Source organism: Terrapene carolina, unplaced genomic scaffold (genome assembly GCF_002925995.2).
Source record: "Terrapene carolina triunguis isolate 2854851 unplaced genomic scaffold, T_m_triunguis-2.0 Scaffold523, whole genome shotgun sequence".
Taxonomy (NCBI): Eukaryota; Metazoa; Chordata; order Testudines; family Emydidae; genus Terrapene; species Terrapene triunguis.
The window spans coordinates 720994-737988 of NW_020664874.1; the positions used below are offsets into that span (position 1 = coordinate 720994).

Sequence of the window (16995 nt, forward strand, 5' to 3'; positions counted from 1 at the left end):
ACTTGAGCCATCCAGTTCCCCTTATATTTGCCTCTTATTTTGTCTCTTCCTCTGTCGTTATTTAACATTGTGAAGCATTTGGTACGCAGTGTCTATGAAACACATCCTCAACAGGGAAAAGGGTATTCTGTTGGCCTTTCCTGAAATTCTTGCTGCTTGGGAGGCATAATGGTGATAGACAGCTAATCTGCTGGACTCTACACACCTGGTTCCAGGTCAGCAAAGGCAGAGCAGATAGTTATCCTGGAGCTCAGCTAGCTGCCCTTGGACAGGAACCTGTTTCTTTTCAATCCGGCGTGGCATTAGTCAGCATTTAAACATTAGGGTGAAGAGCGATATAAATGCCTGGCACAAAGCTAGAGGGTGAAATCCTATCCCCATTGACTTCAGTGGGGCAGGATTTCACCTAAGCTAGGTTGCACCTAGATACCACCCTAGTAAACTGCTTAGAAATAGCGAGAGTAGCTTTGATATAGGGACTGCATAGTTTGGACTGAAAAACTAAGACACATGAACTGAGGAGCAGAAAGTTTCCTAGGCGCTGAGCCCTGCTGATTTCCTTTGCCTTCGTGTTTGTTGCTTTTTAGTTGCACCCATTGTTGTTTTCCAGAGTTTAAAGACGTTTTAACTGTAACAAACCACAGGCGCTGTAGCTCATCTCCTGCCGACTGCAGGAGTGTCGGGATTAGACTCTTCAAATGAGGCACTCATCCTGGGCAATATAAATCAGTTGGAGCTGTAAAAATAGTATCTTAAGAGAAATTCTCTCCACGATGTTGAGGGCAGTAGCTTCCCACCCACACAGTCCCTGCATGGATCTCTTTACCAGGAACAAACACTGTACCATTTATTTTCTATACCTATTTATTCTTCTGCTCTTCATTGTCATACTGCCAAGGTTCCTTGTAGCTGTGAGATCCATTCAGGCGGGTGCCACCTAGAGTTTGTGCCCTGGTTCTTGTTTCAGTGCAGCAGGTCATGCAGGCAAGGATCTACAAGCTGAGACCTCGCTTTAATAATAGATTTTCACTATTGAGAGGAAAATAAAAAGAATTGTGAGGAGTGATGTGGTTCCAAGGCATGAGATTATCTTATCACAGTTAGTGTTAGTTCAGGGTTTGGGTCTTCCTGATATTTTGAAAGAGTGGTTCCTCGGTGGTGTTCTCTGTCTAGCGGCACCTTACAGACCTGATAACGAAAAAAGGGGCTAAACTGGCTCTTCTCTTCAAATGTATTTCACTCCCTTATAACAAATCCTTCTCAGATAATTTTGGACTCTTAATCTAAAAGGTGGTTCTTGCCACATAGCAAGTGGATCTATCCTTGATTACTCAAGTCAAGAGACAGCTTTAGGTCATGAATTTATACATGCAGAGACTGCAGTGTGAAGAGTAATGGTCTTTTGGGACTATTAGTGCCCACCTTTGGAGATAATTCACGTTATAGATCTACAACTATCTGATATGATTGGTAGTCACTCTTAAAACAAGCATGAAGGTGCATTGTCATAACTTTGTTGGGGTCAGGGATGACTTGAATGGACAGAGCTGTTCAGGGGACTGTTGTATCCTAAAACAGGGAAGACAGAAGAGGAGCACTTGATCTCTGAGGGTATGTCTAGACTGCGGTCACTGGTGTTTAAGCTAACTAGCTGGAGTGTCAAAGTAGCGAAGCTGCAGCAGTGAAAAGCGCACTCTGGAACACCTGCTTCCAGGGCAGAACTAATCCGGAAACTGAGCGAACTAGATTAAAGCTAACTCAAATATGTCTGTCTGAGCAATGATTGCAACCTAGACATACCTTGAGAGGAGCCAGTCACTTGTGGTTAGTCCTTTGGCTTGCTCTCTCTTTCTAAAGTAAGGTGTTATGCTGTACTTTTCTAATTTACTTCCCTCACGACAAACGCTGTATAAATAGCACAACAGAAAAGGAAAATACAGTAACTGACAAGAAATCTACAATGCCCACCAGCTTTTACATGTTGCTCCCTTTGGAAAACTGTATTCCGCCTCCACCTCCCAGATTGTATTTTCTCCTTTTGTTTATTTGTATCCTCCTTGCACTCGCCATGTCTGTAGCCCTTGGTTGAATTTGTAAGTGTGAGGATCTTGGGGCAGGGACTTCACCTTTGTATTTGCCTGTAAAGCAGCATCCACCTCTCTAAACAAAGCAACACAACTAGCTGCTGTATTGAAGGTGTAATGGATGATGCATTTCAGCCTGCATCAGTAATAAGTGACCACAATAAAATGGCGGCAGCAGCCGCCGCTAACACCAAAGCTGAATTTGCCCCTTTGTTTTTCCTTAAGTGGGAGTTCCCGCAAGCCACGCTTCACTCCGAATTCGCTGACGTTCCAGAGCACGCTTCCTTTCCTGCAGAACCAGTATGGAATGATGGTGTCACGTACAGCAGGGGAGAGTCTCCGTCCTGCCCTAGCAGAGCTGGAAGGTGGTGGGGGGAGGCTGCAGGGAGCCAGTTGCAGCTCTCTGATCCTCCTCCACTAGCCTTGGTATAAACTAAAGCTGCAGGCGGCAGCGGTAACTTATACCACTGAGCTGTGGTCCCTGCGGAGAATTGGGCCTAGTGGAGCTCTGCTCCATCACTCCCCCACACCGTTCTAGTGGCGGCAGGAGAGCAATCACAGGAGGTTTGTCTGCTGGCAAAGAGTCACAGGAGAAATTCTCCACTAACCACCTCCTACTGCTTACGACCACTCTCTACTGCCTTAGCAGGTCATAGAATTTGGCCCAGTAACTCCAATTTTATAAAGAAAAATCATTCTGTTCACAGAATAATTGTCTAGTGAACTTAATTTCTCTTGGTGGACTATTCCAGCATAGTAGAGGAGGAGTATTCATTTTCCACCTCACTTCCCCAATATATAAGAAGAATGTAGCAAATCACTGCAAACTAAAAGATTAGGATCGTTCCATGCTGCGGGGTGGGCTGATGTATGAAAATGTTGCCCATTCCTAGTAGGGAACAGAGAATCACTTAGCCATGCACAGCGTTCTCCTTCAAAAATGTGTGCATTTTATAACACATTGCATTTGCAAGAGGGAATTGAGGTGAGGCTAAAAACTACAGACTGAGAATCGTTCTTGTGATAGGAATGATTCACCCTGAGAGTGATTTTGAGTTTACTAGTTCTGGCACCAATACTGAGAATGAGAGAAAAGTTCTGCACCGTAGGGGTGCTCCTGACAACATGCAGTCATTTATTAGCTCATTCATTTGGTTTTGGTTTGTAATTACATTTGGGATTGGGATTCTCTGCATTATTTTTAAAGGAAAAGGCATATGCTATTAGCCTTACTTCTTCTGTCTATGATCTTGTCATCTCACAAAGGGTTGAGCCTGGTTAGTACTTGGATAGGAGACCTCCAAGGGAAAGAAACATGATGCTGCAGGATGCTTTACCGCCTGTGCTAACTGTTCTGTATGTTCTTGAATGCAGTTAGAAGCTGCTGGATTTCACCCCAGAGGCAAGTGGCTGCAATTTCGTTGGTGGATACAACGGGGAGGGGGTGTGTGTGTTTGGGATTGTTGGGGATGGTAGTCCCTGTATAATACTAAGGGATCATTTATTGTTATATTTTTCTAATTCAATGCTCCTTTTCAGAAGAAAACCATTGGCACCAGCCATTTGAATTTTCCTAGTGCTTTGAAATTGTTCTTTCCTATGGCTACCTTGTGAAACAAGACAACTTTGGATTCTAGCAGGCTCTTTGGGGAGACAGTACTAACAGACCAAGTACTAACTTGGCACCTCTCACTGCTGCTAATGTTTTCCATCGTATATGCCCAAAGCCTAGGAATCCTGTGTCAAGTTTATTAGATGTAAGTGCTGTGGTATAGGTTGGATTATAACGAAAGGGGTATAAAGGTTTGACTCTAGTCTCATGAGGTTAGATTTGTTATTGGTGTTGTTTAGCTCGTAACATGAAACAGCAGAGTGTGATCCTGTTTCTCAAATACTTTACAGCTAGAAAAAACCATTAATATCCCAGTACGTCCCCACAGTGAACCTGTGGTTGGAGGTTTCCTTAGTTGCACGTTCCTCAGGGAAGGGATTGTGAGAGAGGGAAGGCGCTGAGTTAATGCTGCCAGCTTTGCTCAACAACCCCCTCCTTCTAGCTGTTGGTTTCCCAAGGCTCTGCTGCCAACTCAGGCCTGGTGTTCTGCTAATGGATCTATCTGTTCTTCTTGGAGTATGTGTCAGCCTAGATCCCATGTGACTGTTCATGTGCCTCGTGCATGCGAGGTTGGATTATTTTGAATAGCCATTTCTGTCGGGACCAGGCATGCACCCTGTACCCCCTTGTGCTTCCATGTGACAGCGTAAAGGGCAGAGCAGCTATAACCCTGCTGAGGTTCCCTCTTACTGCCCATGGCAGCGAGATGGAACGCAGCAAGTGTCCAACCTGCTCTTACACAGCTTCAAACTCATTTCCCCCCCTAACATTTTGGTGAAGAAACCTCCATCAGCCTCATCATTCCTAGGTGGTTTTTTTTTAAATTGGCTGTTTCAAAAAACAAATGAGAGGAACAGGGCCGGCTCTACGTTTTTCACCACCCCAAGCAGCGAAGGCAAAAAAAAGCTGCCGTCGTCATGCCGCTGCTGAGGGAACCAGGGGAGGAGCTGCCACCGTCATACTGCCAACGAGGGAACCGGGGGAGGAGCTGCCACCGTCATACCGCCGACGAGGGAACCGCCAGAGGAGCTGCCGCCGGCATGTCGCCGAAGAGGGAACCGGAGGAGGAGCTGCTGCCGGCATGCCGCCGAAAGCCACCGCAGTGCCACCCTAAGACCGCCTGGGAAGCCGCCCTTTCCTGTTTGCCGCCCCAGGCACACACTTGCTAGGCTGGTGCCTAGAGCCGGCCCTGGAGAGGAAAAAAAGATTCCCCCAGTATGCTCCTCTTTACAGAGGGACTAGTTTCCTTGTGCCTAGCACTATCAATCAGTGTTTAAACCCCACCTGATTGGCGATGAACTTATCCCCCTCATGGACAGGCATAGCCAATGCCTGTTCTGTTCTGAGGGGAAATCATATACCTGGTAAGTGTAAGTGTGCAGTGTGCGAACCGTTCTTCTTGAGGATGCGTAAGTTGAGGAATGTGCAGCTGATACCATTCCTGCTCAAACAATCGATGCGCACCACCTTGGTCCCAGAAGAATGAAAAGAGCCATCTTCAGTGAATGCTTCCTCCAGCAGACATCACACCCCATTGTCAAGCAGTGACAGAAAAGCAGGATAGAAAATGTTGTCAAAATTGGCACCGACTATCTTGGCAAGGGCCATTGACACAGGCTATTATTGTTGGAACTGACACTGGTGCCTCAATCCAAGGGAAAGACTGAAAGGGGCCAAGCAGAGTCCATACACAACTCTAAACATTGGGAGACACTGTCCTGGAAGGAGGAGAAGAGACAACACTCCTCCAGAGACAGGGAATCTAAGCCCACTACCAAGGTGAGAGCAACACTCAGAAAACCATCGCCGATAACACCACCAGCATTGACCATCACACCAATTATAGGCCCTACATATGCCCTCCCGGAATTACCTAGATCCCCTCCGGGGACATCTTTGACATGGGGCCAACACCCAGCACCAGTCTCAGAGTGCAAGCCCACAGAGACTCTGCATGTAGAAACCATTGAGCCTACATCCAAAGGAGTGGATATGTGCTACCAAGTGCCCCGAAAAATTTCAAGCACTTTTATTCCCACCCAAACCTAGGATCTTTAGTAGTTGCAGCCCTGCAGGAGAAGTCCAAATCTCCCCAAATCTCTGCAACAATTTAGCAGAGTTCCTGAGCAGGCAATCAGTGATGAGCCATGAATGGTCCTTACATATATCCATCATGGAAGAGGATAATCCATCAGAAGAGATGATTGACTTATTTGCCGCTAGGGATAATGCAAAATGTCAACTTTCGATCCAGAGGACGGTTGAGTCCCGGGGGTGTTAGCAGATGTCTTCCTCCTACAGTGGGACAAAGGCTTGCTGTATGCCTTTCCACCAGTTCCCCTGATTCACAGGGTGATTTCCAAGATCAAAAGACACAAAGCCATGATCATTCTGATGGCTCCGTACTAGCCAAGGCAGTTCTGATGATAGATGTCCTTTCAGCCTCTGGTCCAGCTCCCAGACTGCCTGGGTCTAATCTCACAACAGATGACTAAATACTCCATTGCAGCAACTGACAGTGTGGTGTTGGGTTGCTGAGCACCACGGACAGAGACTGCTCCTCACAGGTCCAGCAAATCCTGATATAAAGCAAACATCTACCAGACGAACATATTCTTCCAATTAGAAGTGATTTCTCTATATGTCCAAAAAGGCCAGGACTGGGTCCAAGCCTCAATACCAAAAATGTTTGACTATTTTATGAATCGCAGTCAGGCCGGTCTTTTACTCGGCTTTATTTAAGTCCACATTGCGGTGATTTCAGCTTGTCACCCAACTGTGCAGTTGTGCTCAGTCTTCCCTCACCCCACTGTCTCAAAGGGCTACTACATATTTACCCACCAGTCAGAGAGCCCACCCCTGCCTGGGTCCTCAGTATAGTCCTCCTGAGACTTGCAGAGCCTCCATTTGAGGCTCTCACAGAATGTTCATCACATGAACTCGCTCAGAAAAAGATCTTGCTAGTCACTATCACTTTGGCCAGAAGAATGAGTGAGATTCAGACACTTATGGCTGAGCTTCCCTGTGCAACATTCCATAGGGACACGGTGGTGCCAAGACTTCATGCAAAATACACCCCCACATTGGTCTCAGAATTTCATCTGAACCAATCAACCTACCTGCCTTCTTCCCAAAACCACATTTGGCACTGGGAAAACAGAAACTGTGCACACTAGAGCTTGACCCCCTTCTCACCTTCTTGCTATGGACTGTGAACTTTGGACAACAGTGGGGTGGTAGGAAGTGGTCCAGGGAGGGCACCTTAAGGCTCTTCTGGGTGTCAGACCTTTGATAGCCCTCACAGGGCCCTGGGTCAGATCCCGGTGAAGTGGGAGGGCTTGGGCTCACCTACCAACCCCCCCTCCCTGCAGTTCAAAGGGCCTGACCACTGGCCAGTGCTCCCCAGGATTGCAAACCATCACAGTGCCTGCCTTATTGCCCAGGGAAGAGGAAGGATGATTAGGCTACAGGCTGCCGTAACTGATGTTCCCAGAAGTGCTTTGAGATCCTTGGATGAAAGGTGTTCTAGAAGAGCAGTGTATTAATGCTGGCTAGTTTGAGGTACATCTGGGAATAATTAGTACTTTTAGCTAAAATTTTAAAACTTCCAAAGGAGGGGTGTGTTTGTGTATGTATATCTGTGTATCTCTGATTGTTTCTCTCTCCTCACCGTATACAGTGACTCAAAATGCTATCTGGATTGAGAAATTGGCTCACTGTCAAGAACAGTTCTGGTGATCATGATTTTGCCCCTTCAGAAGTGGAGGAGAATCTCCTGTCCTCTCTCGTGGCTGTGGTATATGAATGTAGGACACAGGTTGTCTGATCCCGTGGTACGATGGCATTCTCCATTAGCGTATTCAAAGACTACTGGCTCCATGAGCCTACAGGGATGGATTGACATGGTTGGCCTGCTCTTCAGTGTGTGCTCAAGTACTGCTCTCAGCCTGGAATAGTTGACAGTTTGACCAGAATACAAGTGTAATCACTGCCCCCACACTCCCTCCCCATGTCTACACTTAGGCTGAAACGAGAACTATTGTGCGCCTATTTGGATGAGTCCTGGGGTGGCGCCATCTTGGAGAATCCCATAGTCAGAGGAATTGTTTACCTGGGTATCAACTTTTGTCATGATGTTGGATTTTGGAGGCTATGGTATCAGTTTGAGAATAGAGTTGTCAGTTTGCAGGGCTGTGGTTTGCTTGTTAACCTGAAGATTTCCACATTGGCCTTGTCCCCTGATTAACAGACTAGGTGAGCACATTTGAAGGGGTATGTTTTTGGGATGGAGGCACTCCTACATATGGAGTAGGATGCACACATACTTGGGCAGTCTGATTTCTCTGAAAGTGTTCCAACACTATACCTCTCCTTAGCTCCCAGCTCTCTAGTGAGGCCCATTAGGAGCTGCCTTTATTCTGTATTTCTTCACCCAGGACAAAGATCAGTTTAAACACACTTCCCCCTTCTCTGTGCTCCTCCCTTTTCCATGGTGCCTGTCAGTGGTAAGTTTCTCTACCCTTGACTGGAGGGGAGAAGAGCCATCCATTATGAGCAAGAGAGCGTGTGAACACGGGGATTTTCAGGGGGCTTCCAGATGGAGAGAGGAAAGAGTGTAGAGCCCTGAAATGAGATTATTGGAGTGTGGAGACACATGAAATGTGTGCAGACATGCCTTGGACTTGTTTAGTGCTAGAGTTGAGTTCCTCAGAGCTGCCAGTGCCAAATATATTTGAGTTTCTCTTTGTGTGTGTCTGTGTGTGTGTGTCTGTGCGTGCAACGAACAGTTGGCCCTTTCTGTATCATAAAAACCTAATCTGATACTAGGAATGTATAATCTTAGTTACAGCAGTGAAAGTTGCAACTTCACCCAGGGCAAAGTGCAGGAGTGGGAGTTCTGGAAAGCTGTAATTGGGACAGTATTTTGGGGCATTAGTTCTTCCTTCATTTCAGTGAAGAGCAGCTGTGTGGAAGAAATCTGTTTTAAAATGGTGGATGGCAATTGTAAGCTTCATCTTGTTTTAATATAAATTCACTGTGGAGTTCTAGTTATGATAAATCATATACCTGTAAAATAAGCTAAGCATTGGGGCTATTGAGACACACATTTATGTGCTTCTCAAAATATATTGTGATGACTTTAATGTAGGTTTTTTGTCATACATCTGGATCCCATTAGCTGGTTAAAATTGGGTTATTTTAAGCTTATGACTGCACATACTTGAAGGGGGGGTATTGTATTTTTAGTTCAGCTTCACTGTACTTTCTTTCCAAATGCGTAAAGTGCTGCCTTTGCTTTCTGATTGTGTACTTTCCAAGGCAGAGAACCTCATGGCAATTCATGCAACTCCTTGAACAGGAACTCTGGATCTACTATTGTAATTTGTTTTTATATTGCATATATCCCAAAGCAAAATAAAGTCCGAGACAAAATCCCAGTAGAGTTCCTACCAGAAGAGGTAAGTCCCTGGTCTGTGTGGCCACATGGCTTATGTTGGCTTCTATTGCAGGGATGCTTGGATAGGTGAAGGGCTGGTTTCATCAGCAGTTTCTGGGGCACGCTGTACTATATTTAGATTGTGCTGCATTTGGGTACTCTGTTACATTTTACAAACCAAACGAACGTGTGCCATCATGTCTGAACGTTGTGAAAACGAATATTAATTTCATACCAAAGAAGAGAGTAAATCAGATTTACCATGGCAGCTGGAGCAGAGATTATTTGAGCACTCCTGAGGACAGAATGAACTGTCTGTGCTGTATTACCCACTCCCTCGGTGGCAGTAATGTCTGTGTACGTGGGGCACCAGTAACCAAATTAATTTTTCCCCTGTCTTTGGAGCTCACTCAAGCAGTTATCCAGCTAAAGACAATCTTTGTAATTCCCCGTGGCATTATAAAAATGTAATATTTTAAATTGATCAGAAACATAATTTAATTGCTCAAAATATTGTGTTTCTAGTTGCTTACAGGTTAAGGTTACTATTTCTCCTGTTACCTCTAACACTTCAAACTGTGATCTTGTCTGATCTTGTGAAAAGGATGTGGGAGTTGAGCTGAATCAGTACTTGGGTCAGAGCTCTCCAAGAAAAAACCAGGGTGTTCTATGAAGTTGAGTTGTGTCCCTCTGTGCGCTGTATTCACGGGACCATCAAGCTAGGGGGAGACTGTGTTGCTAGATGTGTGTCGTTCGTCCGTCCCGTCCCCCCCCGATGTCATGGACAACCCCAGATAAATTTAATTTCACAAGGATTTAGTGGGACTAAACCATTGTATCCTCTTCCTATTCCAGTTTGTGAATATTCTGCCTCCCTAAACTCTGCAGTTAGGGATGATACTTTGCTTCCTGACCCAGATGGTTGTGTAGTTTTGCTGTGCACTATTAAACAGCTGCTATGGTCTTCCCTAGAAATGGCTTCACTTCAGTGGTTGGCAAAGTGATTCCTACGTGTGTGGTTTATACAATGTGATCATCAAGTTTCTGAAGCTCATTGGGATCCATTTAGATAAAGCTGCTGTACAAATGCAAGAGCATTTTTGTGCTTTCTTCTTCAACAATGTCCAGTGCCTCTCCTACAGCCACAGTAATGGCCTTATTAGTTAAGACGGTTCGGCCTTTTTTTGGCTCAGTCATTCTGGCGGATGTTTTCAGCCCTGGCCAGCAAAATGGCTCGGGCTGCTCCTGCTGACAGGAGCCAGGTAGTGTACAAGCAGGAGCCTGACCATGCCATGGCTCAGGTTTGGGGAGGAAAAATGGTGTTTTTCCAAAGCGCTACTCATAATCCAAAAAATACCTACTCATGATGCCAAAAGATTAGCTCCTCTATCTGCCCCCCTGATTTGCTGTGGGCTCTCCCTTGACTCCTCTACACCTGCCCACTGGATTGCTCCTGGCTGTACTGGGAGAGTTCGCCTCCAGGTCCTCACCTGGGTTGGCTGGAATCCTTACGTTCTTCATGACTCAAAGCTTTTCCCTTCTTTCTCCCCCTTGCCCACCTTTCTAGCTCTGTCAATACCTCACTTGTAGCACCACTTGCTTCCCAGTCCTGGACCCTCTTTTCTTGCTGTACCACCAAACTTCATGTTTGCTTGGCAACAGCACCTTATTGTTCCAGTTCAGGATTTCACTCCTGGCCCACTTCCCTGCCCAAGTTCCTCCTTCCTGACCCACTACACCACCTGCTATTCAGTCTCTTGAGCAGTCTGTCAGTTGTCAAATTGTGTGATAGATTTCTGCTATAAACAAATCTCCATTGAGCAGGATGAGAAGTTCACCGCGGCCGTGTTCCCTATAATGAAGCTGAGAGTAGAGCCTGGTTTTCAAAGATGAAAGGCTAATGGACTGACTCACTGCCCTAGTGAGGCCCTGCTTGTCTATAAACAGTCCATCCCAAAACTAGAATCTTTCTGCTTACTTGGAAAAATGTTTGTTATCCCATTCACTCCCGAATTCTGTTGTCCTTCCATTGTCTCTTGTCTTATACTGAGATTGTCATCTCTATGGGGCTATGGGCTTTCTTTTTGTTCTGTGTTTGTGCAGCATCTGGCACAGTAGTATTCTGGTCCATGACTGGGGCTCCTAGATGCTATCATAATACTACTTGTAGTAATAATAACAACAACTTCTGCAAGGAATATGGGGACTAAACAGGAAGAGTTGGAAGTACTAGTATATAAACTAAATTATGATTTAACTTGCATCACAGAGACTTGATGGAATAAATCTCAGGACTTACATATTGGTATAGAGGGTTATAGCTTGTTCAGGAAGCACAGGCAGGGAAAAGGGGGAGGAGGTATTGCATTATACATTAAGAACATATACACTTGTCCTGAGGTCCAGAAGGAGGTGAGAGGCAGATCAGACATTTTCGGGTAAAGATAAAAGGAAAAAACAATAGGGATGACATCATGGTATGGGTCTACTATAGGCCAGCAAATCAGGAGGAGGAGGTGGATGAGGCATTTCTGGAACAAATAACAGAAATATCCAAAACAAGACCTGGTGGTAATGTAGGACTATAGCTACTCAGACATATGTTGAGAAAGTAATACAGCAACACAGAAAATTTCCAGTAAGCTCTTGGAATGTGTTGGGGACAGCTTTTTGTTTCAGAAAGTAGAGGGAGTAACCAGGGGGACAGCGATTTTAGACTTGATTCCAACCAACATGGAGGAATTGGTTGCAAGTGTGGAGGTTGAAGGCAATTTGGGTGAAAGTGGTCATGAAATGACAGATTTCATGATTCTAAGGAAAGAAACAAGTGAGAGCAGCAGAAAAAGGATGAGTAGACTTCGAAAAAACCCAGACTTTAACAACTCAGAAATCTGGTAGGAAAGATCCCATGGGAAGAAAAGCAAAAGAGAAAACGGAGTTCCGGAGAGCTGGCATTTTCTCAGAGACAGTATTAAAAGTACAACAGCAAACTATCAACAGCAAATGATTTACGCACTGTCAACCTCTGGAACTGCTTGCCAGAGGGTGTTGTGAAGGCCAGTACTATAACGGGATTCAAAAGGGAGCTAGATAGATTCATGGAGGATAGGTCCATCAATGGTTATTAGCCAGGATGGGCAGGAATGGTGTCCCTAGCCTCCCTTTGCCAGAAGCTGGGAATGGGTGACAGGGCATGAATCACTTGATGATAACCTGTCTGTTCATTCCCTTTGGGGCACCTGGCATTGGCCACTGTCAGAGGACAGAATACTGGGCTTGATGGACCTTTGGTCTGATCCAGTCTGGCCGTTCTTATGTTCTAACTATGTTGATGTGAAGGAAAGAGAATAGTAAGAGGCCGATATGGCTCCATCAGGAACTCTTTAATGACCTGAAAATCAAGAAGGAATCCTACAAAAAGTGGAAACATGGACAAATTGCTAATGATGAATATCAAAGAATAGCACAAGCATGTAGGGACAAAATCAGAACGGCTAAGGCACAAAATGAGTTACACCTAGACAGGGATGTAAAAGGCATAAGAAGAGGTTCATAAATAGATTAGGAGCAAGATAATGGCAAAGGAAAGTGTAGGTCCTCTACTTAGTAGTGAAGGAGAGCTAATAATGCACAACACCAAGAAGGCTGAGATGTTAAATGCCTATTTTGCTTCAGTAATCACTAAAAAAGGATAATGGTGGCCAGATGCTTAAGACGATTAATATTAACGACAAGGGGAAAGGAGGAACACAAGCTGAAATAAGTTAAGAACAGGTTAAAGAATATTTAGGTAAGCTAGATACATTCAAGTCAGCAGGAGCTGGTGAAATTCACCTTAGGTACTTAAGGAACTAGATGAAGAAATGGCTGAACCATTAGCAAATATCTTTGAAAACTCATGGAGGACGGGTGAGGTCCCAGATGACTGGAGAAGGGCAAATATAGTACCTATTTTTAAAAAGGGGAACAAAGAGGATTCATAGAATTATAGCCAGTCAGCCTGATTTCAATACCTGGAAAGATACTTAAATTATTAAACAATCAGTTTGTAAGCTCCCAGAGGATAACAGGGTAATAAGTAACCGCCAACATGGATTTGTCAACAACAAATCATGCCAAACTGACCTAATTTCCCTCTTTGACAAGGTTATTTGTCTAATGGATGGGGGGAAATTGTAGACATGATATATCTCAATTTTATTAAGGTTTTTGACACAGTCCCACGTGACATTCTCCTAGGCAAACTAGTGTAATGTGGGTCGAGATGAAGTTACTGTAAGGTAGGTGCAGAACTAGTTGAAAAACTGTACTAAAGAATAATTCTTCTTCGAGTGCTTGTTCATGTCGGTTCCAATCAGGTGTGTGCGCCGCATGCACGGTCGTCGGAAAGATTTCCCTTAGCAGCTCCCGTCGGGTTAGCTGTAGAGCCCCCTGGCGTAGCACCTTCACGGCGCTTAATATATGACCCTGCCGACCCAGCCCCACCCTCAGTTTCTCCTTACCGCCAGTGACGGTGGTTGGAACTGCGGTCGCTTGCTTAGCAAGTGCTTCCCTTAGCGTTCTTTCATATAGTTAGCTTAGCCTAGTTTAATTGTAGTTAGTGTGTATATTGTATATAGTGAGGTTTGGGAGTGGGGTTTCCCCAGTCACAACCCCAGGAGCGGCGCCAGGGTTTTTGCTGCCCTAGGCGGCAGCGCTCCTCCTCTGAGCATTCGGCGGCGGAGGTCCTTCCGCTCTGCATCTTCAGGGCACTTCGGCGGCGGGTCCCGGAGTGAGTGAAGGACCTGCCGCCGAATTTCCGCTGAAGACCTGGAGCGGAAGGACCCCCCGCCGCCGAATTTCCGCCGAGGATGGCAAAATGCCGCCCCCCAAATCCTGCCGCCCTAGGCGACCAACTAGGGTTGCCTAGTGGAAACGCTGGCCCTGCACAACCCCCTCGCCTCCTGGGCTCTGGGACATGCCGCGAGCCCAAGGCTTTAAACCTTGTGGAACCTGCAGCAAGCCTATGCTAACAAGCAATGCCCACGACTCGTGTCTGGGGGAGGCGCACCAGACAGGTGCAAGATCTCATAGACTCATAGACTTTAAGGTCAGAAGGGACCACTATGGTCATCTAGTCTGACCTCCCGCATGATGCAGGCCACAAAAGCTGACCCACCCACTTTCCCTTAACTCAGCTGTTGAAGTCTCCAGATCGTGATTTAAAGACTTCAAGTCGCAGAGAATCTTCCAGCTTGCGACCCCTGCCCCATGCTGCAGAGGAAGGCGAAAAAACCTCCAGGGCCTCTGCCAACCTACCCTGGAGGAAAATTCCTTCCCGGCCCCAAATATGGCGATCAGTAGAACCCCGAGCATACAGGCAAGATTCTCTAGCCGGACCCTCATTTTACCAGCGATGGCACGTTATTGCCTAATTGACTAAAATCACGTTATCCCATCAAACCATTCCCTCCATAAACTTATCTAGCCTAATCTTGAAGCCAGAGAGGTCTTTCGCTCCCACTGTTTCCCTCGGAAGGCTGTTCCAAAATTTCACCCCTCTGATGGTTAGAAACCTTTGTCTAATTTCAAGCCTAAACTTCCCCACAGCCAGTTTATATCCATTTGTTCTCGTGTCCACATTAGTACTGAGCTGAAATAATTCCTCTCCCTCCCTGGTATTTATCCCTCTGATATATTTAAAGAGAGCAATCATATCCCCCCTCAGCCTTCTTTTGGTTAGGCTAAACAAACCGAGCTCCTCGAGTCTCCTTTCATATGAAAGGTTTTCCATTCCTCGGATCATCTGCAGGGCTTTGCGCCCCTGAACTAAAAAGGAGTGAGATTTCCAACTGAAGCAGTTGCTCATGGAATCCGCCCTTCGTCCCCAGTCTGGCTGCGGCCTGCCAGGACCCCACACCGAGCGCGTCCGTACGGAGTGCCCTGGCATTGGTATGCGACATGGTGCCAAGGAAGGACTCTAGTCTAAGACACCCTCGGCACCGGTGCTCTCCGGCACCGCAGGATGCACAGACAACCCAGCACCACTCGCATTCACCAGTGCCGTACAAGCAGCATAGAAAAGCCTCCGGGGCGCTCCCTGGTGCAGAAAACAACAGGACCTGCAGGCGCGGTACCGGGGCGTCCCGTGGAGGAACCCTCGGCATCCAGGCAGCAAGAGTCGGCGCCATCGACTTTGGTTCCCACGGGGGGACCGTCGAGTCCGGCACACAGCGACTCCCGGGATGGGCAGTGCCAGGTGGAGGAGTTGGACTTACCCTCCATCCCGGACGCTTTTGAAGCCGCCAGAGACTTAATGCTTGTCCCCTGCATCATCAACTCGGCAAAGGTCCCCGGCGCAGTACCACGCGGCACCACTGTGGTCATCTCATTGCGATCTGCGTCTTCAGACTCGGACGGTGACTCGTATTATTCCCATTTCAGCAGGCATATATCCGACAAGCGACAGAGGGCTCCCGTTCGATGGGCTCGGAGCACCGGCCACCCCAGACAGCCAAGGATCGGCCTACGCCCCGTGGTTCCGAGGCAACCTTGGTGCAAGCCTCACAGCCGGCCCAGGTCACTGCCGAGGCACGACTCATTGCAAAGCCAGGCGACCGTCACCTCGGCTACAGTCCCCACAGAGGCCCAGACGCTGAACAGGAGGTCAGGGAAAACTTTACTGTGCAGAAGAAAAATGCTGCTTTTAACCATCTTAATTTAAATGAAACAAGCACAGAAACAGTTACCATGTCAAATCTTTTGTTTTAAACTTTCCCTTTTTTTAGTAGTTTATGTTTAAAACAGTACTGTGCCATATGTGCTTCCTCGCCCCTGCTGCTGCTTGATTGTGTACTTCCAGTTCCAAATGAGGTTTGTGCTTGACTGGTCATTTCATAAAAAATAGTTACCTATCTCTTGTAACTGTTGTTCTTCGAGATGTGTTGCTCATGTCCATTCCAATAGGTGTGTACGCGCACCGCGTGCATGATTGTCGGAGGGTTTTTCCTCTAGCGGGTACCTGTTGGGTCAGCTGTGGAGACCCCTGGAGTGGCGCCTTCATGGCGGTGTATATAGGTCCCTGCCAACCTGCTGCCAGCTCAGTTCCTTCTTGCCAGAATACTCCAACAGAGGAAAGGCGGGCGGGATTTGGAATGGACATGAGCAACACATCTCAAAGAACAACAGTTACGAGAGGTAGGTAACCATTTTTTCTTTTTCGAGTGATTGCTCCTGTGCATTCCAATAGGTGACTTCCAAGCAGTTTCCCTGGGGGAGGGGTCAGAGTTCACCTGGTTGCTGAGTGCGGGACTGCCCTGCCAAAGACTGCATCGTCCCTCGCCTGCTGGGTAATGGCGTAGTGTGACATGAAGGTGTGGATAGAGGACCACGTTGCTGCCTTGCATATTTCCTGGATAGGGACTTGCGCCAGGAATGCTGCGGACGACGTCTGCGCTCTCGTGGAGTGCACTGTAAGCGGAGGGGCTGGAATTTTAGCCAGGTCGTAGCACGTCCTGATACAGGACGTGATCCATGATGAAATGCACTGGGACGAAATCAGAAGCCCCTTTATCCTTTCTGCGATTGCAGTAAAGAGTTGTGGTGACTTACGAAATGGCTTTGTGCGCTCAATGTAGAATGCTAGGGCATGCCTGACGTCCAGGGAATGGAACATCCGCTCTCTGTAACTGGCATGTGGCTTAGGGAAGAACACAGGTAAAAATACGTCCTGGTTCACATGAAACTGGGAGACTACCTTTGGTAGAAACGTGGGGTGAGGGCATAGCTGCACCTTGTCTTTATAAAAGATCGTATGGGGGGCTCGGAAGTCAGCGCTCTGAGCTCAGATACCCTTCTGGCCGAGGTTATGGCCACCAGAAAGG

At 46.8% G+C, this 16995-nt stretch overlaps 1 protein-coding gene across 1 annotated transcript in view; it reads left to right on the forward strand.

The window, feature by feature from the left end:
* The first annotated feature begins 4613 nt into the window (after nt 1-4613).
* ASXL2 (ASXL transcriptional regulator 2) overlaps nt 4614-16995 on the forward strand; it is a 70705-nt gene continuing 58323 nt past the window's right edge. Inside the window, exon 1 of the mRNA XM_029913227.1 lies at nt 4614-4836. Coding sequence (XP_029769087.1) covers nt 4614-4836 — 223 coding nt within the window. The remainder of the gene's footprint in view (nt 4837-16995) is intronic.